Genomic DNA, 27,986 nt, shown 5'->3' on the forward strand with positions numbered 1-27,986 from the left:
ATACAAAGAAATTAAAGGTGCAAAGGTATATACTGTAATTGGCGAAAAAAAAAAGTATACGATTGTTCATGTTACTGACAGAGAAAAGAGAAAAGAAGGCAGATGATATATTATTGAGGGATAAAATTAGTGCAGGATTTCTCTATGAGAGTGTTTTAATGCGGAATATCGGAAGAGATTATTTTAGACGCACCAGCTATTAGAGTTCAATAAAGAATCTAAAGGCTTTTTTTCCTTAACTCATCACGTGCATCTTAATTAATGTCACACTCGGGAAGTTAAACCGCATTTGATTTAGAGCTCTTTCTGCCTGGGTCTCCTCTTGCCTCTGTTCTCTGTCTCACTATACACATATGCCAAAGTGCATTCAATCCTAATGAACTGCTATTGATGGAACAATAAATCTAATATAGCTAACACGCGCCGGCCTTGCCTTTGACGCTAATGCAAGTTGGGAAATTTGTACACAAACGCACATTAAGTAGTCAGATTGATCACCTGTGTTGTACTGTGCTGCACTTCTTAATCATTTTTACTACCAAATGATAACATTTGGCAATTTAGATGGTGGGCTTGCCCCCTGCTGGTTGGTGGAGAGCTCCTGCCTCAAGTGGAGGAGTTTAAGTATCTTGGGGTCTTGTTCACGAGTGAGGGAAGGATGGAGCGGGAGCTGAAGAGCTGAGCTCTCTATTTACCAGTCGATCTACGTTCCTACCCTCACCTATGGTCATGAGCTTTGGGTCATGACCGAAAGGACAAGATCCCGGATACAGGTGGCCGAAATGAGTTTCCTCCGCAGGGTGGCTGGGCCTTCCCTTAGAGATAGAATGAGGAGCTTAGTCACTCGGGAGAAGCTCAGAGTAGAGCCGCTGCTCCTCCACATCGAGAGGAGTCAGCTAAGGTGGCTCGGGCATCTGTTCCGGATGCCTCCTGGACGCCTCCCTGGGGAGGTGTTCCGGGCATGTCCAACCGGGAGGAGGCCCCGGGGAAGACCTAGGACACGCTGGAGGGACTATGTCTCTCGGCTGGCCTGGGAACGCCTCGGTATTCCCCCGGAAGAGCTGGAGGAAGTGTGTGGGGAGAGGGAAGTCTGGGCGTCCATGCTTAGACTGCTGCCCCCGCGACCCGGCCCCGGATAAGCGGTAGAAAATGGATGGATGGATGGATGGATGGACGTATCAAACAAATTTTCTGCTATAGTTAACGAGAGGAAGCTTTGACGGTCGAAGGCATAAGGTCAGTGCAGAGCAGAAGGTCGTTATATTGTATTGATATTGATATAAGAATATATCAAAAGTTCCAAAAAAACCAAACTGTTATAAAGCTATAACGAATACTGAATTTAGCGGATTCTCACCTTACCTTTAGCTGAATTTTAGAAAATGTTTTATTTTAATGAAAACTATATAGAACTATTTTATTTATAAAATTTTTTGTTAAGTATGATTTCCGGGTCATGAAGCTGTTGTGTAGCTATGCACAATCACAAAGCACCCCCCCAACACACACACACACCTCTCCTCCCATCAAAACACACAATTACACATAGTAAAAATGTCAAAAGGCTTTTAGCATTCTGCCACATGTGGAGAGTTTAGTAGAATGTGGCGATAAACCAATAAATTATATACCAACCTGTAATCCATTACAACAGTAAGAATCCATGCATAATTCATGAGTTATAATGACTTATATGAATATCATTCATTATTAATACGAGCATCATGTAATGTTCGTATCATCTATCCGATTTAACGTCAGTTGTATTCGCAAGGTATAATTACAGTAGCTTAATGGCTAAGTTCATTATGTAAGGTCATGTGCACAGCATTTGGTCTTCGTTTAATTGTAAACATCAGCAAACTCTCGCGATATATAAAGCTGTCAGGGTCACGGCATCAATAATGAATCATAAAGCGAAGTCAAATGTGCAACGCTAGGATGTGTTACTGTATGTAATTAGATGTAGTGAATTTTCAGAGAATGACTCATAGATGTTTGACACTTAGATTCGTGATACGGTTTATTTGTTATCATCAAGCATTAAGAAGGAGATATTTTGAGGCTGTTTATACCGTATTTACTGTAATTCTATTAACAGAGAAACATTCATTAGAAAAAGAGGGCACGGACATTTCTAAAAATGAAGCCATACAGTATATCGAGGGCTTTTAATCTTAGACGCATTCATGCTGCTAGCCAGTTCATAGTGTACCAGCTGGTATGACATCCTGATGAAATATAACACACCTTCTCTTCTCCCACTCAACTCTTTTCTTTTCTCTCTCCTGTAAACCCACACTAACTAGACTGAAGGCTGAAAACCAGGAGTTTGTTTAACACACAGACTCCAGAAGCAGGTGGATGCAATTGCGATTGCTTATTCAAGAATGCAGATGGCGCAGATCAGATCACATGCTGTCTGGTTCACCAAAGGGAAATTCATACTCTTTATTCAGAAACGAGCGAGTTAAAAAACGGGGTTAGGGAACCGGAGGAGAAACTCGACAAGTGGATTCGCTTCTTGCGGTTACAACGATCCAACATTTTCAAATGCATTCACTGTAATAGGTGTCAAAGAGTGTAACTTTACTCCATGAATTCAATCCAGTAATGATACAGTGAATGCAGTGTTAGTGTGTTTTAATCCCTAAAGCGTTCATTTCTATTTTATTGAACGATTAAGAATACCAGGGGGCACGGTGGCATAGTGTTTAGCACGTTCGCCTCACACCTCCAGGGTTGGGGGTTCGATTCCGCCTCCACCTTGTGTGTGTGGAGTTTGCATGTTCTCCCCGTGCCTCGGGGGTTTTCTCCGGGTACTCCGGTTTCCTCCCCCGGTCCAAAAGACATGCATGGTAGGTTGATTGGCATCTCTGGAAAATTGTCCGTAGTGTGTGATTGTGTGAGTGAATGAGTGTGTGTGTGTGTGTGCCCTGTGATGGGTTGGCACTCCGTGCAGGGTGTATCCTGCCTTGATGCCCGATGACGCCTGAGATAGGCACAGGCTCCCCGTGACCCGAGGTAGTTCGGATAAGCGGTAGAAAATGAGTGAGTGAGAGTGATTAAGAATACCGTTTCTTTCTTTAATTTCAGGTGTAAATTTAGTTGAATAATGTAGCTAAAAATAAAAAATGTTCCTATCACAATCATATGATTGTGATTCATGTATTTTCGTGAGTCATGTGAATATGATTCAAAAACACAGACATTTGTATTAGATGAAGAATGAAGAGTCATTTCTGTGATTCAGATTTGTTTTATGTATACACAAACGAGTCATTCAGTAATGAATCATTTCAACACACATAAATATTTACTTTTGATTTTTATAAATACCCAGTTGAGTGTTTCATGTGTAATAAAGTGTAAAGTCATGTGGTTTTCATTCTGGAACAGTGAGTCACTTTCATTTGTCAATCATTTGATTGTGATTCATGTATTTTTATGAGTCATGTGAATATGATTCTAAAACACTGGGTCATTTGTATTTGATTCATTGAATGAAGAGTCATTTCTGTGTTTCTGATTTGCTTTACAGTATGTACACGCAAACGAGTCATTCAGTAATGAATCATTTCTACACATACATAAATAATTAAAGCTGCAAGCAGCATTTCCCGGGTTCAAGCGTTTAAGGCCTTTAGGGAGTTTAAGGCCTTAGAGGATTTTCACATACACAAAGTGACAAATAAACAAAGTCATGTCGGTGAGTCTACAATCCTCGTGCGAAGCAAAACGAAGTATGAAAACATACTTGGCAATAAAGACCATTCTGATTCAGATTCTGAGACTTTGCCTTACGAGTCAGCACAAAATTGGGCTTTTGGACCTATGGGCACAAACGCGTTTTGGGGCGCTGAAGCGCCCCAGATTGTCCGATTCCGCTGAGATTTTGGCCCTGAGTAACTGTGACTACCATCTACTTGGTCAGTACTACCATCTGACCAAGTTTGAGCTCTCTAGGCCTTACGGTTTGGGCTGCACGACCGTTTCTATGGCGGAATAATAATAATAATAATAATAATAATAATAATAATAATAAAAATCCTAACAAAAACAATAGGTTTCCAGCGCTTCGCGATTGAACCCTAATTATTGTTGATTTTTATATATACTCAGTTGAGTGTTTCATGTGTAATAAAGTGTAAAAAAATCATGTGGTTTTCATTCTGGAACAGTGAGTCACTTTCATTTGATTATCTGTATTATGAATCATTTATTGAATAAGTAATTTGTCTGAAAATGCAGATAATCACTTTGTCTTTTATAAACTGCCAAGAAAAAATTTGGAAATGACTACATACGAGTATTTTAATAACTTTTGCTGTTATATTTAGATTCAAATTATTGTTAATGGCAAAAACACAAAACTTTACTTTCATAAATGGATTCCAAATTATGCTGTAGAAGACTAATCATTTCTGGAAATGCAGATAATCGGCTGTATAGTTTATACACAGAAGTAAGGGCTCTGATAGAACAAGATTCGTGTGAAGAAAAACTAATAGAAATGATGATTTAGTGATTCAGGTCATGGACATGAGAACTAGAGCAGTAAACAAAAGGCTTCTGAAATAATATGGTTATTTGGTCTGAAGCACAAAGCACAGATTACAATCCAGCAAAACCCACATTGTCTCTCGCGAACAATCTGATCGTTAACACTAAAACAAATTCGCCCCAGTCCCAGCTTTTCCTATTAATAGTGGTCGGTTTTGTGGTCGGCTGCAGTCTGGTCCCAAACTTTTCAAAGCAAACTTTGATTAGTGAGACAGCAGCAGTGTGCTGACCTGTAATGTTTTATTGCACCGTAAAGTCTTGGGCTGGTTCAGAGCCCAGCTGCTGTAATTCCCCAGGCTTTATTTAGATGCTTATTAAAAAAAAATAAATAAAAAAAAAGCAATCAGCTATTTAATTAAAGCCAATTTTGTGACAGCAGCCATTCTGGGCTGAGAAACATATTCTTCTGCTCACAGATTGGCACGGACAGTGGAGCCAGGAGACCGACGACTAAAAAAAGGGAGTCATTTTTAGCACATAAACAAAGCTCTCAGCCCTAGTCGGTAAATCACTAGAGATGACCAAGAGTGCAGATGTCTATCACTGCCAGGAATTTCTCACAAGGTGAACGTTAATTAAAATCTCATCCTTTGTGTTTTTTTCCTTAAAGGTGCGGTGCACGATGTTTGAAAGCCAATGTTGACATTTGAAACTACCAAAACAAACACGCCCCTAACCGAAATGGGTGTCACCCCTGTTTTGATAGCTCCGCCCCACACATACATACGCAACCAAGGCAACTATTATGGCGGAACCTGCTGGGGCAGCTGGCCGAGTGGATATTTTTATCAATAAATGAACTCAATGAGTAATACTATGGTAATACAGGTCAAATGTGTTTTTGTAGTACTGTGTGCTGTAGTACTGTGTGTTGGGTTTAGCTCCATTTCATGCGAAAGATGACGTTCATCACCTAGAACCCGAGGCAGAGGTCAGACATGCGCACTGAACACTCTCTCCGCCGCATATTGAGAAGACACGCCCCTTTCTGCTCATTGGCTACATGTTTGTTTTGTTAGTCGGCCCGACTCAGTTTTCTGAAGCATTTTTGAAACATCGTGCACCCCACCTTTAATTTCTTAACAATTCCTGACTTTATAACTATTAACTATAATGCCATGCGCTGTGATGATACTTTAAAAAATGAAATAAATAAATATGCATCATTTAGTTCATTTTTAATTTCATTTTTTTTTCATGGCTTTGGAAATACACAAACAAAGTTCCTCAACTCAATCACTGAATTAATGTGAATTATTCTTTTCACTGTTTCATTTTCTGCACAAAAACCTTGCTCTTAGTTCAAAAACTTCTCTCTTTCTCCTTCCCTGACATCCTGGTAATCGCCTGATTGGCAGCGGACATGCTTATATTTATGTTATTTAATTTTTTCTATCTCTTTAGCATTTTCTTTTATCCGTGTCTTATTCATGTTGAACTTTGTGCTGCGGTCTCTATGTGGGTTCTTTCTTGTCAATAAAAGACCATGTTTTTAATTCAGTCAGCTATCTCTCTCTCTCTCTCTCTCTCTCTCTCTCTCTCTGCTGAAAAGATAAGCCTCCTATAGAACAAACTGTATAACGGCTTCACTTTAAATCCACTTTCCCCTCAAACAAGAAAAGTCTACAAAAGATTAGTTAGCACCCTTTGGGGATTACTGTTCCTCAGTCCTGTAGTCGCCTGTAACAGTTCTCCTAAAATTACTGTACTGTAAAAGTATTTTATCCACATTGTACCATAAGTACTGGACCAGTGTATTACTAATTAGTTTGGTCTTAAGCCAACATTTTTGGATTATTGTTCAGCTTCTACTTTCAAGGTCAGCAAAAAACTTGTGATGTGCGCCGGTGTGCTTTGTTATTATGTGAACTGAGAGTGAAGCGGTCAGCTGAGTGCATACAGGACAGGCAAGGGATTAAGTTCTTTCTTCACATATCCCAACTTCTGAGGTTGGGGTCAGAGCACAGAGTCAGCCACAATACAGCATCCCTGGAGCAAAGAGGGTTAAGGGTCTTGCTCAAAGGCCCGACAGTGGCAGCTTTGTCAGTGCTGGGGTTTGAACCTGTATTCTACAAATCAACAACCCAGAGCCTTAACCACTTGAGCCACATAGTGTTTCACACAACAATTATTTAGCCTTATGCTAATTATTTAGCCAGAATTTTTTTTTTTTATTAAAATCTTATTTACTTATTTATTTATTTTGTGGACAAATTACATGAGCAAAAGCAAAAAGCACATGATTTTTCTTTTTATCTTCTACCACTTAAGACACTCTCACTCCCATTTTCTACCGCTTATCCGGACTACCTCGGGTCACGAGGAACCTGTGCCGATCTCAGGCGTCATCGGGCATCAAGGCAGGATACACCCTGGACGGAGTGCCAACCCATTGCAGGGCACACACACACACACACTCTCATTCACACACTACGGACAATTTTCCAGAGATGCCAATCAACCTACCATGCATGTCTTTGGACCGGGGGAGGAAACCGGAGTACCCGGAGGAAACCCCTGAGGCACGGGGAGAACATGCAAACTCCACACACACAAGGCGGAGGCGGGAATCGAACCCCCAACCCTGGAGGTGTGAGGCAAACATGCAAACCACTAAGCCACCGTGCCCCCCCTCACTTAAGACACATATGTAATTATTTTCTACGATAGCTGTTCAAATCTTCGACGCACGTGAATTGAAGAAGGTTTCGGTTGAACACAGGTTGTGATGACGTCACATGGGCCCAAATCTACAAAAAAAATCTTGGGTCCAAATCTGCAAAAAAAAAAAAAAAAACAACACATCAGACATCAGGTGTTTAAATTAACAAGCATTCACAGTACATTTCTAACTTGAATACTGTTTAGAATATTATCGTGATAATGAAAAAAAATCCATTCGGAAATATTGAACCTGTGTATATTATACTATTTATATATTCATTCAAAGAATTTGGATGGTTGAGCTGGCAGCTCGGATAAAATGTTTGATTTTGGAACCAAGCTTTCGCAGCATGGAAGCTCGTACCCATCAACACGGCTCTCCGGAGGATGTCTATAAAGGTTTTTCTGCCCCGTACAGTATATGAATTTGTATTTAAATGTTAGAAAGAATGACCAAGGGTCGAATTCCTTTGGGAGCGCATAGACCTTTACACTTCAAATTCAAATCCAAATTCATTATGTTTCATTAAAGCAAAACATATAAAGTATGACTTCACCTAGCAGTAGAATCGGCTTTGCTAGACTGGAGTATTTTCACAAAAACAGGCTTTATTTACAGATTAGTGATGTACTCTGGTTGACCGCGAGGGCACGTTTAAACATTTTTGTTCCTGGTCTTGTCATTAACTCCCTGCCTCTGGCATGGGCTCTGTGTGCCATTAGGATAAACATGGCTGACCTCTCTGCTTTAAACAGCTGTGAATAAGTGCCATTAAGCCATTATGGGAATTATGGGCATTAAGGCTGGCTTTGGCTCTCAGATCTGATAGATCTGGATCTGGAAAGCACCAGCTGATCTTCATCCTCACAGACAAACACACACACCAGCCAAAGTTCATTCAGGTTCAGTCTTAATCATACCTTAGCTGATGCAATACAGCGGAGTAGATTTTCTGGTCTGGGCTAAACGTCACAACTCCAGAAACAAGCCACAACTCTGTGGCTTGGTTTGTATGCAAAGTGACTTACAGTACAAATGAGAAAATAGTGATAAATCGAGCGAATTTAATTCAATTATTAGCAAACTTTTCAGGATCTCACTTTTAACTATTCTATTCTATTCTATTCTATTCTATTCTATTATATATCATTTTAATCTATTCCAGGGTCTCATTTAGGTATTAATTAATGCTGTTAAAAGTAATGAATCTCATTTCTTGTTTGTTTCCATGGCAATAGATGGATGACAAGAGGATGCATATGTTATGTTCATGTTACAACCTGGATTTATACCTTGGGGAAACAGGACATGCTTAAATTCAACAATAAATTTTCTTGAAAACAGAAATACAATTAAATCTTTTTTTTTTTTTTAAATTAAGATTCAAGTGTCAAAACTTTTGGCACATACCTATATTCTGGTGATAAAATGTTATCATTAAAAAAATAAATAAATAAAAAAACATCTGTCCTATGGTTTGTGAAGGACATTTTTTTATGATTTTTATGAAGGGTACAAGGCATTTTAACAAAAGAATTTATTAAAAATTAAAAAAAATATTCCACACCTTAAAAGCCTTTTCTTATTTCCCTTATGTCCAGTTTGCTGATAAATTCCTGAGTCATTTTTCAGCATTGAGACAATGGTCATAGTCACTGAGGGATTTTAATTTATTTAGATCGACTGCTGCCAGTTATTCATGACAGATGTCCTTGCACAACCACAATGACTAGTGATTTTTAGGATTGTTTTTTTGCGTGATTGTTAGAGATTAAACCATGTTACAAAGACATCAAGATTCTCAAGAATTAAAATCTCCTAATGTACACTAAACATGTTTATGGGAGAGTATAACAACCTATAAACCTGTGTGTGTGTGTGTGTGTGTGTGTGTAGGTATGAGAATCTTAGTAAACCTGCTATTGGACACCCTACCCATGTTGGGCAACGTGCTCCTGCTCTGCTTCTTCGTCTTCTTCATCTTCGGCATCATCGGTGTACAGCTGTGGGCGGGGCTTCTGCGCAACCGTTGCTATCCTGATAAGAATTTCACTCTGTGAGTCTGACCTTTCACCTTTACCCTGAGCTGGGCTGTTATACATTATCATCACCACCACCATCATCATTACCATCATCATCATCATCATCATCATCATCACAAACTAAACCTAAATTTGTTTTGTTATTGGACATAATCAGCTACGATTAATGCGATTTATTATTTTTCTCTCATCTCTGATCTCTGTCTTTGGCTTTTTGAAAAAAAAAAAGTCTTTGTAGCCGAATTACTGAAGAACCTTGTAGACCAATGGACCCGCAAGGCTACAGAAGTACAGAGCTAGTTACTGTCAGGCGATAGGGTGCATCCTGGGGTAAAAATCCAGACACAAATGCGGGGATAGCAAAATACGCACGGTTTATTAACATAAAACAGGGAACGGTAGGGAAAATTAGGCAGGTATGTGACACATCTAGAAACAAAATACTAAACGTGGAACAAAGAAAGAACAAAATACAGAACTTGAGCCATCCACTCAAAGACGAGGATTTTGGGATACGATGCATAATGCACCAGAAATAAATAGGAAAGGTGATTAAAGACACATAGGGAACAGGCGTGCAGAGGTGGGAAGGTATCTAAAACTGGGGCGGGGCAAAGACAGACGCCCCCTAATGCTTCAGCATGCTTCAGCAGGGAATTGCCCTAGCCAACCTGACGCATACATTACCTTAAAAACAGGAACGTGTCTAAAGACTTTCATAAAGATGGTTAATAGTTACATTAATTTGTCATGTTTAGTGATTAGCATGTTTTTTAAAAACAGTCGACGACAAAAAAGACAATCGGATGAAGATGGCTATGCGTGTGTTCTCCCTGCATCATAAACAAACCAGGAAAGGAATTTAAAGGGAATGTTTTAAATGGTCTGCTGCTTATGTCAAGTTTATAGACAAGGAATTTCAGCTTTTACTATTTTATTTAAGATGAATTTATCGACTGATAAATATTAGTGACTCATGTTCACGCGCAACTCTGCAGTGACGTTTGAGAGGCATTTTTACATACATTTTCTCATCCATCAGTAATAAGGCTGTTGAGCCACAGATTGGATGCGGAATCTCAGGCTCTCAATCCAATTCTTTACTTTAAGGTTAAAAATCATTGTAAGTTCTGAGCTGTGTCACTCTGACCAGAAACACACTCACACACACACACACACACACCAGGTATGTGAACTTTATTTACTGTAGTCACTGAGGGGAAAAAAAAGCATTACATGAACTGAACCTTGGTCCTGAGCTTCGAGTCCTTCAGCTCAGCCTCTTCATTTCGTTTTGCCCTCACATAGATGGAGAGCTCTCTTGAAAAGTGGAATTTATATAAATAAATAAATAAATAAATAAGCAAGTGCAGTGTTCTCAGTCAATCCAGGTATATTCTGCCTTATTCCAGAAATCAATATGATTTAAGGAAACACACTTCAGTAGAGCAAGACTGATAAGGAGCGGAGAGGAAAAAAACATTTCATTGCACTGGATTAAATAGGTTTGAAAAGAAAAAGCTTTTGCTGTTGGTTTCCTTAACTCTAAGCACAAGTATTGGACTTTGACTCTGATTGGTCAAAAGGTTTATATATATATATACATTTACGGCATTTGGCAGACGCCTAGCAATGAACAGCTGAGCAATTGAGGGTTAAGGGCCTTGCTCAGGGGCCCAACAGTGGCAGCTTGGTGAACCTGGGATTGAACTCACAACCTACTGTATATATATATATATATATATATATATATATATATATATATATATATATATATATATATATATATTATAATTTTTTTGATCTTGAAAGGGGTCATCAGCATCATGTCTTTGTAACAGAGTTGAAGCTGTAACTCTGAGTTGCATTAAATAAACAGGTCCCTCCAGGATTTTGCAATTTTGCCATTGCAGAAACGAATGACGTAAAATTCCACACAAATTCGTTGCTGTTTGCAATTTTTCAGACCTACTGCAGATTTTCCACAAATTTCGTCCGAGACGTGTTGCGTTCTCATCATGACAACTCGCTTAACAGTTATAGAACGTAATTAAAAATATGTGTCTTGACTGGTAGGAGTCTAAAAGAAGAATCCTGTTTTTGTAATTTTTCTGAAAAAAACAAACATTTGAAATGAAGCATCTCAAAAACAAAAACAAAACAAGACAAATACATTTTTGTTTATACACAATATGAGCAAAAGTATACACCCAGTAGGTGTAACATATATGCTTGGCCTGTATGGTATATATTGTTAAAATAATAACACTTACAACAACAACAACAACAACAACAACAACAACAACAACAATAATAATAATAATAAGGAGAAAAAGAATAACAATAAAAATAAAAAGTATTAACATAATAATAATAACAATAATAATAATAATAAGAAGAAGAAGAAATAATTAATTAATTAATTACATTTATTATTATCAATTAATTAATAATAATAGTCATAGCAATCACAAAAAAATCTATTAAGAGTAACTGAAACAAGAGGCTCGTTTCATAGGCATTCCACAATATAATAATAATTTTTCGATTAATAAGAATTGTAATTATCATCAAAATCTCATAAACAGGGAATAAAACACTTTAGGGTTTTTTTTTCTATAAAACATTCACAAAAATTTTATTCCACACTGAATCATTTCTGACTGAATAAAGAAGGAGCTGACTCTCAGAAAGTATTAAATCGATTACGTCCTGATGGAAAAGTATTTAATTAAAGTCATTAGACAGATTTTATTTAAAATTATGATAAAGTCGTATTATTTTCGTATTTATTTACAAACTCTATTTTGCTGATTAGCAGGTGGACTAGTAGTTAGTGGCCTAACGATTTTCTCCTTTCTGGTTGTGCACACTTGTGTAAACTCTTGTATACAGCATCTCTAAATTCATGCTGCTTTCAGTTTCCTCGACAACTTTTCCTCAGTTAGAATTCTCCAGTGTTGGGGCTGTGTATAACATGCGAATTCATCAAAAAGATGTCTAAGGCAAATGAGGATCCTGATTCCTATGCAAACAGCTACGTGATGAACAATGTCTCTGACCTCAGGCTGCTGGAAAAAATGAGAAACAAACTTGCTTACAAAGTTATTAAAGGAATGAGAATTGCCTTGTTTTACTGGTTGTTCCTCGCATCGTGACAGGATAGACGCCACAAACGTTGCTGCTGGCTCAATCCCGTCACTCCGGCAGACGTGAACGTGCAGACGTCTATCACTGTCAGTACACTCCTCAAGGCGGATACTACAATTTTTTATTTTTTTTCCCAAGAGAATATATTTCTAATTGCATTGTATTTCAAGAACACTCGCTTTCTCTGTCTCACTCCTGCCACCTCCAGATGAAGTGCTTCTATTTAACCTTCTCTCCCGGCTCAATAAAGCATGATTATAAATCTAAATTTGAAAAATGCAAATCACTTCCTTAGTCTAAACCTACCGTTTCATACAACCTCTCTCTCTCTTCTCTCGTTTCCCAGGTTTCGTCAATATTTCGAGCCTCGGTCTCTTCATCTCTTCCAGTTCCCATGCCAACAGCTGGTACTTTACATTTGTAGTTGTATACCATATAATACATGTGGATATGAGACCCTGTATTTAGTTCTTTTATGTTTCTTTTTATTGACATACATTTGATATTTTCGAGTGCTGGGTCAGCCGTAGAAGTAGGGAATTGGAGTGTATTATGGTGTAAGTGCCTTGTCGAAAGTGGGAGTTAATATGATTTGGTCTGGTGCCTTAGTGTCTCTGGATTGGGTTCATTTGTTTTTCGAAGTCGTTTATAATGTTAGCCTAAAGGCTGATGTTTACCCTGCTGCTTTCACACTTCTTTTCTGATGAAACGTTAAAGTCAAAATTAAATATGTGATATATAATATAAAGGTCAAAGTATATTTGCCAGGATTGAGTAAGTAATTGAATATCAATACATTGTTTGCAATGAATTTGTTTTAAACAGATGCAAATACGAATAAGAAGCTCAAAATTGCTTTATTACGTTGTATTTAAATTCACGGCTTACTGAGTCATCATCATTGTTAAATGTATTTATGGATTTTTATTCTATATTCTTCATTTTTTTTCCAATTTTCTCACAAATTTATTCTTAGCCAATTCCCTTTCACCAGTTAGCTCCTCCTGTCATACGCCAGCTACTGACTGACTGTTTGAAGGCTAACATATGCTTCCTCTGAGTCATCCAAAGCCATCCAATTGCTTTTGTTGGAAATATTTAACTACCCCCCCGATCGTTTGTGTCGCTATGACTGACAGACGAGAAACTGAATAACGTCCGTCCCACTATATACTGTAGCATTCTGTAAGTTCTGAGAGTTTTGTCTTGGACTCCAATGGGTAGATGTATCTTCATCAGAATATGAACCAATCTCTCCAGACAGCTTTCAGCATTCCCTAATTCAGCAAACCTGATTAAGCTCCTCAGCTAATTACAGTCAAGTCTTTTATGACGTGATTTAAGTATTTAGACCTGTGAAACATTTCCAGACTGGCGTATGACATCCACGATCTATGAAATCTGCTCCATTTCTAGAGTGCTGTTTGCTTTTATACAGTAAAGGCTGTAGTTCAATTTGTTCCATCTGCATTGTTGTTGGTATTGAATGTTTTTTTTAATTTTCTTAATGCAAAGGATCATTTATATGCCTCTCTAGTCTTTGTGATTCACAGGTTTGTAATTGGCACTGTTTTAGAGACCAGATTTTTTTTTTCCTCCTTTGATCAGCGAATTTGTTGCTTTCTGAATAATAAAAAAAAGAGAAAAGAAAAGAAAAGCTGCATCTTTGTAGCTGTAGATCAAATGCCATTAGGTTGAATCGTGCTTATCTTGATGCGATTTGCATATAGCTTTCAGTTGCTGACACCTGTGCTTTGAGGTGCTGCTTTTGTTCGGTTTTCATCTGTAGATGACGTGTGCTGTAATCCAGTTCTGATCAACGTGTTTAATCTGCTGTCTGATCTCTGGGGTTGTCTCTTTCCAAGAGCTGATAAAAAAACAGTATTCCGGAAGCACAAAAAAAAGAGCGGCACATGTTACAGAGTCAATTTTAAAATAGCTAAATTTTGTTGTTTTTTTTAAAAACATATATATTTACAATTTTGTATTTTTATATAGTAACTGTATGAGACATAATAAACACCAGCAAACATGGATTTCATCTATTTAATGGATTCCAGCAAGTCACATTTTATTGACATATTTTGCTCTTCAGGCAGTCAGTGACATATCAGTACATAGCAGTCCAGCAGTCGTTTAGGTTGCTGCCGCAAGAGGTAGGTACAGTAAGTGACGTGATATACGGCTAAGTACGGTGGGTGACCCATACTCAGAATTCGTTCTCTGTATTTAACCCATCCAAAGTGCACACACACTGCAGTGAACACACACACACCGGGAACACACACCCGGTGCAGTGGGCAGCCATTTATGCTGCAGTTGGAGCAGTTGGGTGGGTTCGGTGCCTTGCTCAAGGGCACCTCATTCGTGGTATTGCCGGCCCGAGACTCGAACCCACAACCTTAGGGTTAGGAGTAGACCTCTCTAACCATTAGGCCACGACTTCCCCCCAGTAAGTTTGTGCTTACTGGGTTGTAATGCATTTGTTGTAATGAAAAATAGGGAAAACCAAAAAAAAAAGGAAAAGGGAGATATGTGTTTTCATTGGTCAGCGATGGCTTATATTTGAAAATGCCTGCTTTATGAACAGATTGTCATATAGTATCTATCAGAATGCATTTAAATCATGTGAACAAATCATGTTTTATTACCTCAAGCAGATGAAAGGTTCATACATTCATCACGGTAGCTCTAGATACTATTCCTGGAATGCTGGATGTGAGGCAGGAATATGTCCAGGATGATATGCTAGACCTTCACAGAGCACAGCTGGCACATGTAGCAGAGATATATTTGCTAAGATTGTAGTACTCTAGTTACCCTTCAGAACTTGGCTCCCCCCTGAGCAAGCACGGTAATGGTGATTCTGATTGATGGTTCTGAAGGGGGTGCACAGTAAGGAATATGCTAATCAGAACATATATGCTACATCTGAATTTATAATGCAAGTACAGAGTTATGAACAAGAGGTATTACAGTAGATGGAGTTGAGAAGGTGGACCAAACTACGTACCCAGGGCTCCTGGTGAAGCGAATTCTCAAGGGACCAGAGCTAAAAATTTGTTCAAGTAAAGGGGAATGGAGCCCACAGGGAATGCATAAATACATGGACCAAAAACCTTTTTTTTTTTAACACTCTTGTCTATGAACCAGTGTTTATATTTTCTTCCAATTCATCTTTTATTCTCTTTAGGAAAGTTTGGGGTAGTGGTAACTGGAACTTTTTGGGGAAAAAAAGACATTATATTTAGAATCTTAAATGTTCAAGTTCAAGTTCAAGTTCAACTTTATTTGTATAGCACATTTACAAACAGCCACATGGCTGACCAAAGTGCTTCACAGTGCGTTTGACATACACACACATACACTTAAGAATACACACATGCACAAAGTAGTTCAAGAAACTAAAATAAGAATTCTTAAAAAAAAAATATATGTATATATGTAAATATATATAAAAATCAATAAATAATAAATAAAATATCCAGTGTAAAAGAAGGTGAGATAAATAAAACCATAAACCAGATATAAACAGACATAAACCCCTGGGCAAATCATGAAAAGGCTAGAGAAAATAAGTCTTCTAAGTTGGCTCCTATGGGGGAACAATAGAATGTTTCCATGCTAGACTCTATGAAAGTCTATTTGTTCGTTTCTCTTCAGTAACTAGTTTATCTTGGTCAGGGTTACAGTGGTTCAGAAGTCTATCCCAGTCATAAGAATAATATATACCCTGGATGGGACAACAGTATATTTTTCATTGTGTTGGAACCATCCACATACATTCACACCAAGGTTCAACAGTCTGACCATAAGAACTACCCACAAAAGCCTTCATAAAGCTGTATTAGTAAATAAAATGGTCATTCATTCTTTTATTCTGGAAAATTGTCCCTAGTGTGTGATTGCATGAGTGAATGAGAGTGTGTGTGCCCTGTGATGGGTTGGCACTCCGTCCAGGGTGTATCCTGCCTTGATGCCCGATGACGCCTGAGATAGGCACAGGCTCCCCGTGACCCGAGGTAGTTCGGATAAGCGGTAGAAGATGAATGAATGAATGAATTATTATAGTAGAAGGTTGCTCAACTGTGTTGGTTCTATTCTAACACAACTCTTGGTGCATTGCTATTTGAGTAGGTGCATTGGTGTTTCACAAATCTGGCCTCAGCTCAGAGGGTAAAAAGTATCTTGAAGCCCTTCATTGGGTGTCTGTGTATAATGAGGCAGAAAGCATAATGGGGCTCTAGTCATTCATGCTGTGGTGTGTGTCTGGAGCAAAACGTTGCTAGAAGTTTGTGATGTGTCTCTGCATTAATCTCTCTCTCTCTCTCTCTCTCTCTCTCTCTCTCTCTCTCTCTCTCTCTCTCGCTCTCTCTCTCTCTCTATCATTTCCATTTGTCTGGCCAGTACATCACAGTGTGAGGGTAATGTTGCAGTGAAGAGTCTGATGGGTAAATTGTTGTTCTGACCTTGATGTGTCTTGCGTAATGGTCACGATGGAGTACAATATTTTAAAAGATAGATGAACATATGGTGTGTTTGTGAGATGCTGAGGGAACTAAATAGACTACAATCCCTGTGTCATGTAAAAGGTCTCTATGTTTTAAGGGTAAATCTGAATCAAAGCAGCCTAAAGTTCACTGCAATTATGTATGCAATTTGTGTGTCCTGTTCTTGCTTTGTTGGACCACAAGCAATCTATTGTATCATCGGAGATCAGAGATGGGGTGTATATATATATATATATATATATATATATATATATATATATATATATATATATATATATATATTACTACTTGCAGAGACTGAAACTTAGCATCAATCATTTAAGCATTTTTTTTTATACATGCATGTAAATTTGAAATAATATCACATGCTGAAACCTTGATCCAATCCTCCAATTTTTGGCACATTATAAATTCATCCAATTTAAGCCTAAAAACTGATATGGGGACATCTGGGGCAAACGGTAGCAATATAAATTATTGCTTGGAAGTTGTATGTATTTACAGGTGTATAAAACTGTATCTCATTCCTCTTGGATTTATATTTATTCATTTATTTGTATTTTTAAGATAATCTAGATGCAATCATGATACTTAAGAGTCCTGAGTGAAAAATTCTGATTAAGTCACATAAAATGCATTTTTAATGCTATTTTCTGCCATTGCTTTTTTTTTTTTTTTTTTATTTATTTATTTTTTTTTTTTTGCATATCCTGCCAAAATGCTTGATTTTGCTGTGCATTGAACGGCTGCTTTTTTCCCCAGTCTCTAATGATATCTGCTCTAATCCAGCCCGATCACGGAGTCTTTATATCTTGATTGACTTGTTTCTGCCTGTCTTATGAAATTAAGGTCTCATCTTGAGTAATCATACGCTCTGCAGCTGATGTGTTTGGAGAATACAATACCTCAATGACCTCAATGTGCTCTAAACACTGCTGTGCAATGACATGGTGATGACTGACAGCTCTGTTTGAGTCCATGCTGGATTGGGGTAGACTGTGTGCAGTCCGTCTGAATTACTGATGTAGCTTCAAAGCTATAATGTGTTCTCTTGATCTGATTTTGTCTTCCTTTTATCTAGATCATGGATTCGAAAACAGTCATATTTGTTTTGTCTGTCTTTTTTATGTGAGGGGGTGTTTTGTCTGGGACAGAAATGGGAATGCTGTGCTGTCTGTTGTTTTGGTGGGATTTTAAGTCAAATAATGTAAATATAAAAAGAAAGCTTTACCACATGAGTATAAGAAAAATCTAATAGATACCTTTTTTTTGAATAAAATTTTTTTAAATGACACGAGTACATTAACAACAATCTAGTCAATTTCACAATACCATTAAAAATAAAGGAGAAAGGAATAAGTGAACTTTTCCTCCTTCTTTTTTTTTTGAACGAGTGAAGTTTTATTCTTCTTGCAAGGTCTGCGGGAAATTTAGATGATACAAATTCCTATTACAGACATTTCCATGTTTCATATAAATAACTTAAAACATTAACCAAACTGCTGAATCTATTCAACATCACATGAAACATTCTTTTCCTTGGGTTGTTTTTTACAGGTGATGAAAACTGTATTTTTTTAACATTCACTCAACATAGTGGGGAAATTGTATATTCAAAAATTTCATACAATTGAAATGCTTTCTTTTTTATTTTTCTTGACAGATGAGGTTGCAGTGAAAGTAGAACCCTGTTGCATAAATTATAGACTAAAAAAAAAATCACTCGGTTACTCATATAGAAATAAAATACAATTCATTATAAGTAAAGAAATCTTGCAAAATATGATAATGTTGTTGCTTGAAATTGTATTCAAACGTTTAAACAGATGTTTTTTAGGTTGGAAAAATGGTCAGAAATAGATTTTTTTTGTATTCTGTTAATGCACAACAAAATCAGACATTACAGGTTTCTCTCAAAGTCTAGTCCACACTTTCTTGTGGAATAACAGATTGTTTTAAAGCTGTTTTGTAACTGCACTTCCAAGTTGTTCTTATGCAATTAACCTATGCAACGATCCTGAAATAAACAGATATATTTATGCGTGACAAAGATCCTGCCAGTTCTACTTTCCACTGCATCCCAAAGTAACTGTAGGCTACATTTCTTTTCTCAATATTTGTACAAACTGTCATAGCAGCTGTAATAGTATTAAAGAGAAAAGTGGGTCAACTATAATTTTGAAAAAAGTTAAAACAATTATTTAACTGCTGTTATACGATAAACTTAGAACTTTATGAGGTAGTTTATGAGGAACTAAATAGTTTCGAATACACAAGTTAATCTGTTGAGTTCCATTGTTTCTTTTAACTCCTTAAAACCCGGACTTCCTCTTTTCATTTTAAAGTGGCAGTAGGCAAGGGTTTATAGGGTATAAACTGGCTTGTATTAGGTGTACACATTGTTAACAGATGCTAAGACGTTTACTGTATTTAAAACCGACTTAAATATTTTACCTACTTTTATGTCTATAAATTCTCTTTCACAGTTCAACAGGAATGGCTCTGCCTGCTCCCTACTACTCCCCTGATGAGGAAGATGAGCGGCCTTTCATTTGCTCGTTGCCTCAGGATAACGGAATCATGTCATGCAACGATGTCCCAGCACGACGTGAAGGAGGCCGTGAGTGCTGTTTAGATGTGGAAGATGCTCTTCACCTACAGACTCTGGGCTTGCCAGCTGATCCGCTGCTGAATGCCAGTATGGGTGCTGTTCCAGGCCTTTGTGTCAACTGGAACCGCTATTACACGCAGTGCCGCACAGGATACTCCAACCCGCACAAGGGTGCCATTAACTTTGACAACATTGGCTATGCATGGATCGTGATCTTTCAGGTGGGCATGGGCATGTAGTTTCTTTATATTTGTAAATTTCTTTTATTCCTGTCCCTCAAAAAAACCTTAAATTAAAAACTAATGTTAAATGTTAAGCTATATACTGTATATAATCTAATAATGACTGCTGAAAACACTTGAATCAACAGCAAACAATCCTTTTATCCCATTGAAAGATCCAAATAAAGCACTCCAGGCCAGTTTTTTTTAGCCTAACACACATTTTGTAGTTTTACAAGCTTAAAGTAAAATGTATTTAATTGGGATTACATCTAATGATTCGACACACTACTATAAGTATTTACCCTCTTATTGTACAAAATACCTTAACCAGTTCTGGTGAAAACATTTGCCATCAAAACTCCCATAATTACTTGAATTAATTCCAGCAAGTAGAGAAAATCTCCAAAACCTAAATTCATACAGACTAATAAGCAAATAATCAAAATATCAATAATAATCCATGGAATCAAGTTGTGAGAAATAAGGACCAACTAGTGTACAAAGCAACATATTATCTGTTATTAAAAATGTTATTAAAAAACCCAGAAGACTTTACTTTGGTAAGGATAGAATTATAGTCAGAGGCTATAAACTCTGAAGAAGTTGGAGGGATAGAAAGCTCAGATGGAAAAAGTTGCTAAGCTAACCCTAACCCTCACCTGGACACTCAACAATGCTAGGATATATGGAAGAAAGATTGGCAAAAAATGAATTAAACATGGATAAATGAGATTCTGTGTACATGTGGAAAAGCTTCTTGGGTCTGATAAGGCAAAAGTTAAATTTTTTGGCTCCAGCACAAAGTGCGGATTTGGCCAGAAACCCCATAATTCACATCATCTCATCATCAGTAAGCTCTGAAAAACTAGTCAGAGTTGAGGGAAAGATGGAAGAAGCCAAATATAGGAGCAATCCTAGAAGAAAATCCTGCTGCAGTCTGCAGGAGACTGTAGACTGGGATGAAGGTTCACCTTTTAGGAAACCAATGACACTGAGAACACCATAAAAGCCAATATCCCAGGCAAAGCCCATCCCTCAATCGTTTTATAAATCAGTAAGAAGATCGTCTGTATTCAGATTAAACAATTCTGGCAAGATGAATGAGCAAAATATTTAGGATCCAGATAAAAGACCTACAACATTATGAGGTCTTTGGAGTTGAGAACAAAAAAAAAAAAAAAAACTTGCTTAATCTGTGCTGTAGCACTTATTATTATTATTATTATTATTATTATTATTATTATTATTATTATTATTATTATTATTATTATTATTATTATTATTATTTTAATTAATTAATTTATTGTTTCCACCTTTGTGGAACTAAACCGTCAATAAAAGCATTTTTTTTAAATTATACCTAATATCCTTTAAGTGGCCAGCAGCTGCTAAATGTTGTTCCAATAATTTGCAAAGCAATTACAAGGCAAGTGCTAAATAAGCTAAGCTAGTTTGATTTGCTGAAAGCATCAGGGTGTTCTCATGCTTCCTGCCATTCCAGACACCTCGCTGTAAGTGCGGATGTGAATAATACAATACAGTCAGTCAGCGGCGCACAGAATCGCAAAGCATGATAAAAGCAAACAACAAACAAAGACTAAACACGTAAATCGCAATAGACTTGATGTAAGGAATATCACAGTTGAGGCAGTAGCACAGGAAAACACATAACAAAGAGCTTTTAGTGAAACAAAACTATACAATCTGAAGCACTTTCATCTGTTATAAAAGCTCTGGCAAGCACTTTGGCTCAGATGAATAAGAATTTTCATGAATGGCTTTGTATCTCTTTGTGTTAATGTGTGTGTTAGGTTATAACTCTGGAGGGCTGGGTGGAGATCATGTATTATGTCATGGATGCGCACTCCTTCTACAACTTCATCTACTTCATCCTTCTAATCATAGTAAGTGAAGATGGCGCTTCCTCACATTGATCAGAACTTTTCAAGCAGTATAAACAAATGAATGATTTTATCGCTGAAACTCTGAGATCAAATTGAGTCAGGACTTTGTTATTTTCCAGTGTGAGATGTTTTTTCCTCTGTTGGGATAACCTTACACAGAATTTTAATAGTTACGCATATTTTAGATGCTCATGAACAAGCACTTGAGACATCTCAGAGAGCAGAAATGAGTTTGATATCACTATTTACTTTTAATTAATATATTGCCTCTAGTAGACAAAAAAAAAAACAGAAATACTTATAAAAAAAAAACCTCTTACAAATTCTCAAAGCTCTGAGTGTGTAATTTCATATGAGCTTCATATTAACCACCGCTGTGGAGCGTGATTTGACAAAGATGTTCAATGCTGAACACGGGAACAGCAAAAACGGGTGGAAATTCCATTTCTTGGCCTCTGATAAAAAAAAAAAAAAGAAAAAAGAAAAAAAAAAAGGGGTAAATGCTTTTCATTCTTTTTTGTGAGAAAAAACTTATCTCAAAAACATATGTTCCTTATCATATCATTGGGAACTCCACCTCAGTTAGTTAGCTATCGACAACCAGATAACACGCTCAATGGTTTTAATTGTATACAGCACCTATGGCATGAAAATTGGCCTCACTGTAAGTAAACGTAATATACTTAAACATGGTTAACACACCGCCAGCTATAGAAACACTCAGCGTATCCATCTTAGCATTGGGCGTCTTGCAACTGCAGGTACTAATTGGCAAGTCTGTGGACACGACCAGCTTTAAGTATAACCTTCTAGTTGTCATCTTGTAATTATCGTCATTGTGACATACAGTAATGTTGTAGGACAGGATGCTTCTAGAACGGTATTGTTCAGGGCTTGATTTACATTCAGGCATAGGTGTAATTTGCTGGTATAACACCGACTTGTTGCTAATTTGGTTGGGCGTAAGCCAGTTCTTTTCTGTTCTCTCTTATTTGCTATTTTCATGGCCAGAATTATGCTAATGTGGGTGGTGCAGGTGTGACATCCGAAATCCATCAGCGCTGTAGTACTTAATTAAACTACTTAGGGCCAAAGCGAAATTGTAGTTGATGCTATAAGAATTTCTGATACACTGAGGTGTTCAGCAGCATTTCAGTTCATATGATGTCTCTCTCTCTCTCTCTCTCTCTCCCTCTCTCCCTATATATGTGAGAGCGAGATGCATATCTCACAGTGCATATATATATAAATATTTGCACGGTGGCTTAGTGGTTAGCACGTTCGCCTCACACCTCCAGGGTTGGGGCTTCGAGTCCCGCCTCCACATTGTGTGTGGAGTTTGCATGTTCTCCCCGTGCCTCAGTGGTTTCCTCCGGGTACTCCGGTTTCCTCCCCCGGTCCAAAGACATGCATGGTAGGTTGATTGGCATCTCTGGAAAATTGTCCGTAGTGTGTGATTGTGTGAGTGAATGAGAGTGTGTGTGCCCTGTGATGGGTTGGCACTCCGTCCAGGGTGTATTCTGCCTTGATGCCCGATTACGCCTGAGATAGGCACAGGCTCCACGTGACCCGAGGTAGTTCGGATAAGCGGTAGAAAATGAGTGAGAGAGAGTGAGTGATTGCGTGAGTGAGATGTGTGTGCGCCCTGCGAAGGGTTGGCACTCTGTCCAGGGTGTATCCTGCCTTGATGCCCGATGACGCCTGAGATAGGCACAGGCTCCCCGTGACCCGAGGTAGTTCGGATAAGCGGTAGAAAATGAGTGAGAGAGAGTGAGTGATTGTGTGAGTGAGATGTGTGTGCGCCCTGCGATGGGTTGGCACTCTGTCCAGGGTGTATCCTGCCTTGATGCCCGATGACGCCTGAGATAGGCACAGGCTCCCCGTGACCCGAGCTAGTTCGGATAAGCGGTAGAAAATGAATGAATGAATGAATAAATGAATAAGTAAATAAATAAATAAATGAAGAAAAAAGAAAGAAAGAAAGAAAGAAAGTTATTTAGCTACTATTACTGCTTCTACTACTACTACTACTACTACTAATAATAATAATAATAATAATGTGTGTATGTGAATAAGAGGCAGCGATCCTAAAATGTGTTGCATAATGTATATAATATTGCAATTGCAAATATATATTTTAAAATAAACTGTTAAATTATAATAAACATTATTTCATTTCTTTTGGAAATTGTCTTGTAGCAAAGGCTCTTCAGTTGGTCAGGCCTTAGGCCTTAAGTCATTTTAAGGTACATTAAAACTACGGGAAACTTTAAAGTTCACCTTGGTTGATGTCCAAAGGGTATAAGTGTATTAAGTGGATATATTCTGCCTGATAGATCACCAATCAGCTCTGAACAGCTCTATACTTTGCAGTGATCCTTCATTATCATTCACATTAATACATGAGGTGTGCAAGTTTGCTGTTTTAAATGTGCAAGCCGTAGGTCGAAATTGAACACATCAGTCATGTCTCAGCAAGCTGCCTCATGTCAAGCCAAACCGGGACTCAGGGACTCACACATGCACACACAAACACACTTAGTAGTATCTCACAGGCACTCTGTGCCTCACTGCTCACCTGGGAGGCTTAATCTTCAGGATCGAACAAGAGTGACGCTCAACCTGTCTCTCTTTAGCTGTGGAAAATGAAGGGAATAAAGCTGTGGGGTAATGGCTAGCGCATCAGTCTATAGGACGGAAGGAAAAGGTGTTAGGGGAGACACGTGAATAAGGATTAGTGATGTTGGAATACACATTATATATCACTCTGTATCATGGAGGAAAATGGTGCAGCGTGCTGTAGTTCTTTACTCTTGGGGTTTCTGTTGAATTGAACTATTTGTAGTTTATAGTATGACTCTTGACCAGAAGGATTTGATTGAGGATTTTTTTTACAACAGTGGTTCTGGCTGCAGGTTGTATATCGTCGCTGTCAGGCGGAATCCTCGTATCTCCAAAACCGTTATTTTACAGGAAATTAAAAAAACGCCGTACCTTATCTACAGTGCACAGGGTTTAGTCCGCGTTGCAGTGGATTGTCTTGCGCTAAATTCCTGTCCTCAGACGAGCACCAGAACTAGTGGGGGTGAAGATTTTTTTTCTTTGAGCACAGTGTTTTGAAGACATTTACCTCAGAAGACGTGTTGATTAGTTGTGACTCTTCTTGAGGAGAAATATGCCGTGAAGCTCTCCCACGGAGTGAGGAAGAAGTGGACAGTTGAAGTGTCCAATGGAGTTAAGAGATTTGCGCTCAAGCTATTTTCAAGACTTTAGATTGGTTAATAACTTGTAAAAATAACAGACCCACGTGGGGACTGACCAATAGCATCGATATATGAAAAAAATATGAAATTGACCAAATTTGGACATACGAGGTTTCCGCCCGACAGCGACGATATTAATGCGCTTGCTCTGATATTGCAGGTTATTGATTCTTTAGTAACATTATACACAGAGATTTCTGGAGTTTGAAGAACAATCAATATATTAAAAAAGTTGTTTTTGTACTAAATTCCTGTATATTAAGAGGAATAAAACACACCAGGACTTGATTTTAATTGGCAAATAATCAACCTGAAGCATTGTTGATTATTTTCCTATAAAGCATGGTCCGTCATGATTTATTTCTTAATTAAGATTACTGTAGACGGCTGTTTACAAGTGCAGGCTGAACGCTGATTCTGTTACTGTATATATGCTATTTATGTAAATTCCAGCTTTTAGATGACACAAACAGTCTGTTCTGAATCATGTAAACATCAGAGTATTTATTCTTGACTTAATCAAGCAATAATCATAAGCTTACAATGAATCAGAATAAGGTGTCTTGACTGTCTTTAAATTTATGCACAGTCCAGAACGAAAACCCTCCAGTGACACATTACAGGGCTTAAACTTTCACTGCCTCCAAATGTCAGAAAATGTCAACTCGGGGCATGCAGCTCACTCGAGGTTTTCTTCCTTGGAATGTGTAATATGTACTGTAGCTAGTCAATGTCATCATGAGCTAAAAGTCAGCAGTGTGTCAACAGCTACATTTATTAAAACAGAAAATGGGAGATAAATATTTTCAGGCTGATAAAATAAGGGAGGAATGCGTTCCGTTTTTAAAATGAGATGAATCTAAAGTGATTTCTGCATGGCTGGATATGTATCTGACATGAATCTTAAGCTAAGGCTAACACACACACACACACACACACATACATACACACACTGTCCTATTCATAATTGCTCACATTAATATGAAAAACCTCCAGGTTGTTTTAAATGCATTGAAGAGAAATTGAACACATTTGCCATTTCTCTACACGATGGGTAGAGCTGGCCCAAGGGCGCATACACACTCCTCTTTCTTTCTTTCTTTCTTTCTTTCTTTCTTTCTTTCTTTCTTTCTTTCTTTTTTTCTTTCTTTTCACAGCAATTCTCCAATCATTACAATTAATGTTGTCATACTTTTTATCCATTTATATTTACATTTCATTTTGGAAATGACTTATATATAATTATATAATATAATATATAATTATTATTTATATCAATGTTTCTATTCATTTTTAAATATATTTGTTGATAAAATAGAAAGTCCTTTACAATTTCCTGTACTATGGGAAAAAAGGATGAACAAGTGCTTTAATGTAAATTTTTACCACTGGCACCGTAGTCAGAGCTGCTGTTAACCAAAATCAAACAATACTGCTGTCATCTTCAATACTGCAATCATCTTCATTTGACTATTCATAAAGCTAGATATCTTAGATATGTACCACCCCTCCACACACAAATACTGACACACACACACACACACACACACACACACACCTATCCTCATACAGCAATGACAGAGTAATAGATCTTTACTATCGCCCACTTCATCTCCAACTGTAGCGTTTTGCAAGTGAAACACAGATAAGAGGCAGTCATAGCTCTCTCTTACACACACACACACACACACACACACACACAAACATATGCTTCATAAAAATCCACACACCCTTGACAGACAAGTAGATGCCTACATATACAGACCTCTCACAGTGTGAATGCATTACAAAGATAAACCTCGGTCATCACTTCATTCCACTCCTGCAGTAATAGTGTGTGTAGTCGAAGCACACAGAGGCAGTCATGAGCAAATACACACATAGACACACATATGTGTACACATAGACTTGTGCCTTTTATGCCAGTAACACTCACAAGAAATCCCAAGCAGTGGTTCTTCACTTTAGTTTCCATCAAGTGGTCAACTTGACAGCCCACTGACGTCTATTTTAAATCGAGTAGATGACGATAAGACGATATTAAATTATATTAAGTTGCCATTCTGGTGACTGCAGCCTTTTAAGGAACTGTTAGGAACGGGAACTGCACAGTTCAAAAAGGTATCTTCCTAACATTTAGGGCCTTTTTACACCTGGTCACTTCATGTGTTTTCTCTGATCCGATAGCTAGCTGATTTGTTAAAACTGTTCCATTTACATTAGGCCACATAAATGCGTCTCAGCGAATCGGATATCGATCCGATCTTTCTACTCCCGCCCAAAATGCAAATATATTTTACATAATTTCTGGGGTAATTGAAATGGAACACGTTTTGGTGTATATACTTAAATATACTTTTGTTTCTATATGTTTTACAAAGCTTTTGTTGGACGCTTTCATCGCTCCAAAGAGCAATAAGTGCCTGCGTGTCATCCATGTTATTTGTTTCTGGCGCGATGCACGACTCATGAGTCACTTGCGAGTGACGTACTTCCGTTTGGGAGGAGTATAGCGCTGACGTATGTGGCTTGAACAACCACATTCATTTACACTAGTGTTAATTTCGTCAGACGAGACGAGACGAAATATGTTCGTCAACAACCTTTTTTTTTTTCATCACTAAGACGAGACGATGACAAGACGGCACCACTGTCCAAAACCGCTGACTAAGACTAAATTAACATGCATTATTGTTGACGAAAACAGACGAGATGAAAATGTTTTGTATAAAATAAAAAGTAAGATAAAATCTCTCTTCATTTTCGTCTACAATTGTCTCTGCTTTTTCATCAGCTGTTACGCCTTTAAAATATTCACAACGAGTTTGCGGCTTCGCGCTGTTTAGTGTGTGCATAGAAACAATTTGTCCACACGCCGCTCAAAAAAAAACTCCGGAGCGCAAGTCCACCCCTGGTCTAGGCTTTTTTTGTGTTAAATTATATTTCCTGTCACTGCGCAGGCTCTTTTATTGTACATGACAGCTTATGTCCCGATGACCGGTCTTTACATTACGATTAAAATCAGTATCAATAAAGTAAAAAATGTGATGTGC

The 27,986-nt window shown here is 37.8% G+C and overlaps 1 protein-coding gene across 1 annotated transcript in view; it reads left to right on the plus strand.

The window, feature by feature from the left end:
• The window catches only part of LOC132844910 (voltage-dependent T-type calcium channel subunit alpha-1I-like), a 147,773-nt gene that overhangs the window by 58,371 nt on the left and 61,416 nt on the right, over nt 1-27,986 (plus strand). The window contains exons 6-8 of the mRNA XM_060868793.1: nt 9,125-9,284; nt 19,418-19,763; nt 21,578-21,670. Of these exons, the coding sequence (XP_060724776.1) occupies nt 9,125-9,284; nt 19,418-19,763; nt 21,578-21,670 (599 nt within the window). The remainder of the gene's footprint in view (nt 1-9,124; nt 9,285-19,417; nt 19,764-21,577; nt 21,671-27,986) is intronic.

This window comes from Tachysurus vachellii, chromosome 4 (assembly GCF_030014155.1).
Source record: "Tachysurus vachellii isolate PV-2020 chromosome 4, HZAU_Pvac_v1, whole genome shotgun sequence".
In the NCBI taxonomy this organism is placed as follows: domain Eukaryota; kingdom Metazoa; phylum Chordata; class Actinopteri; order Siluriformes; family Bagridae; genus Tachysurus; species Tachysurus vachellii.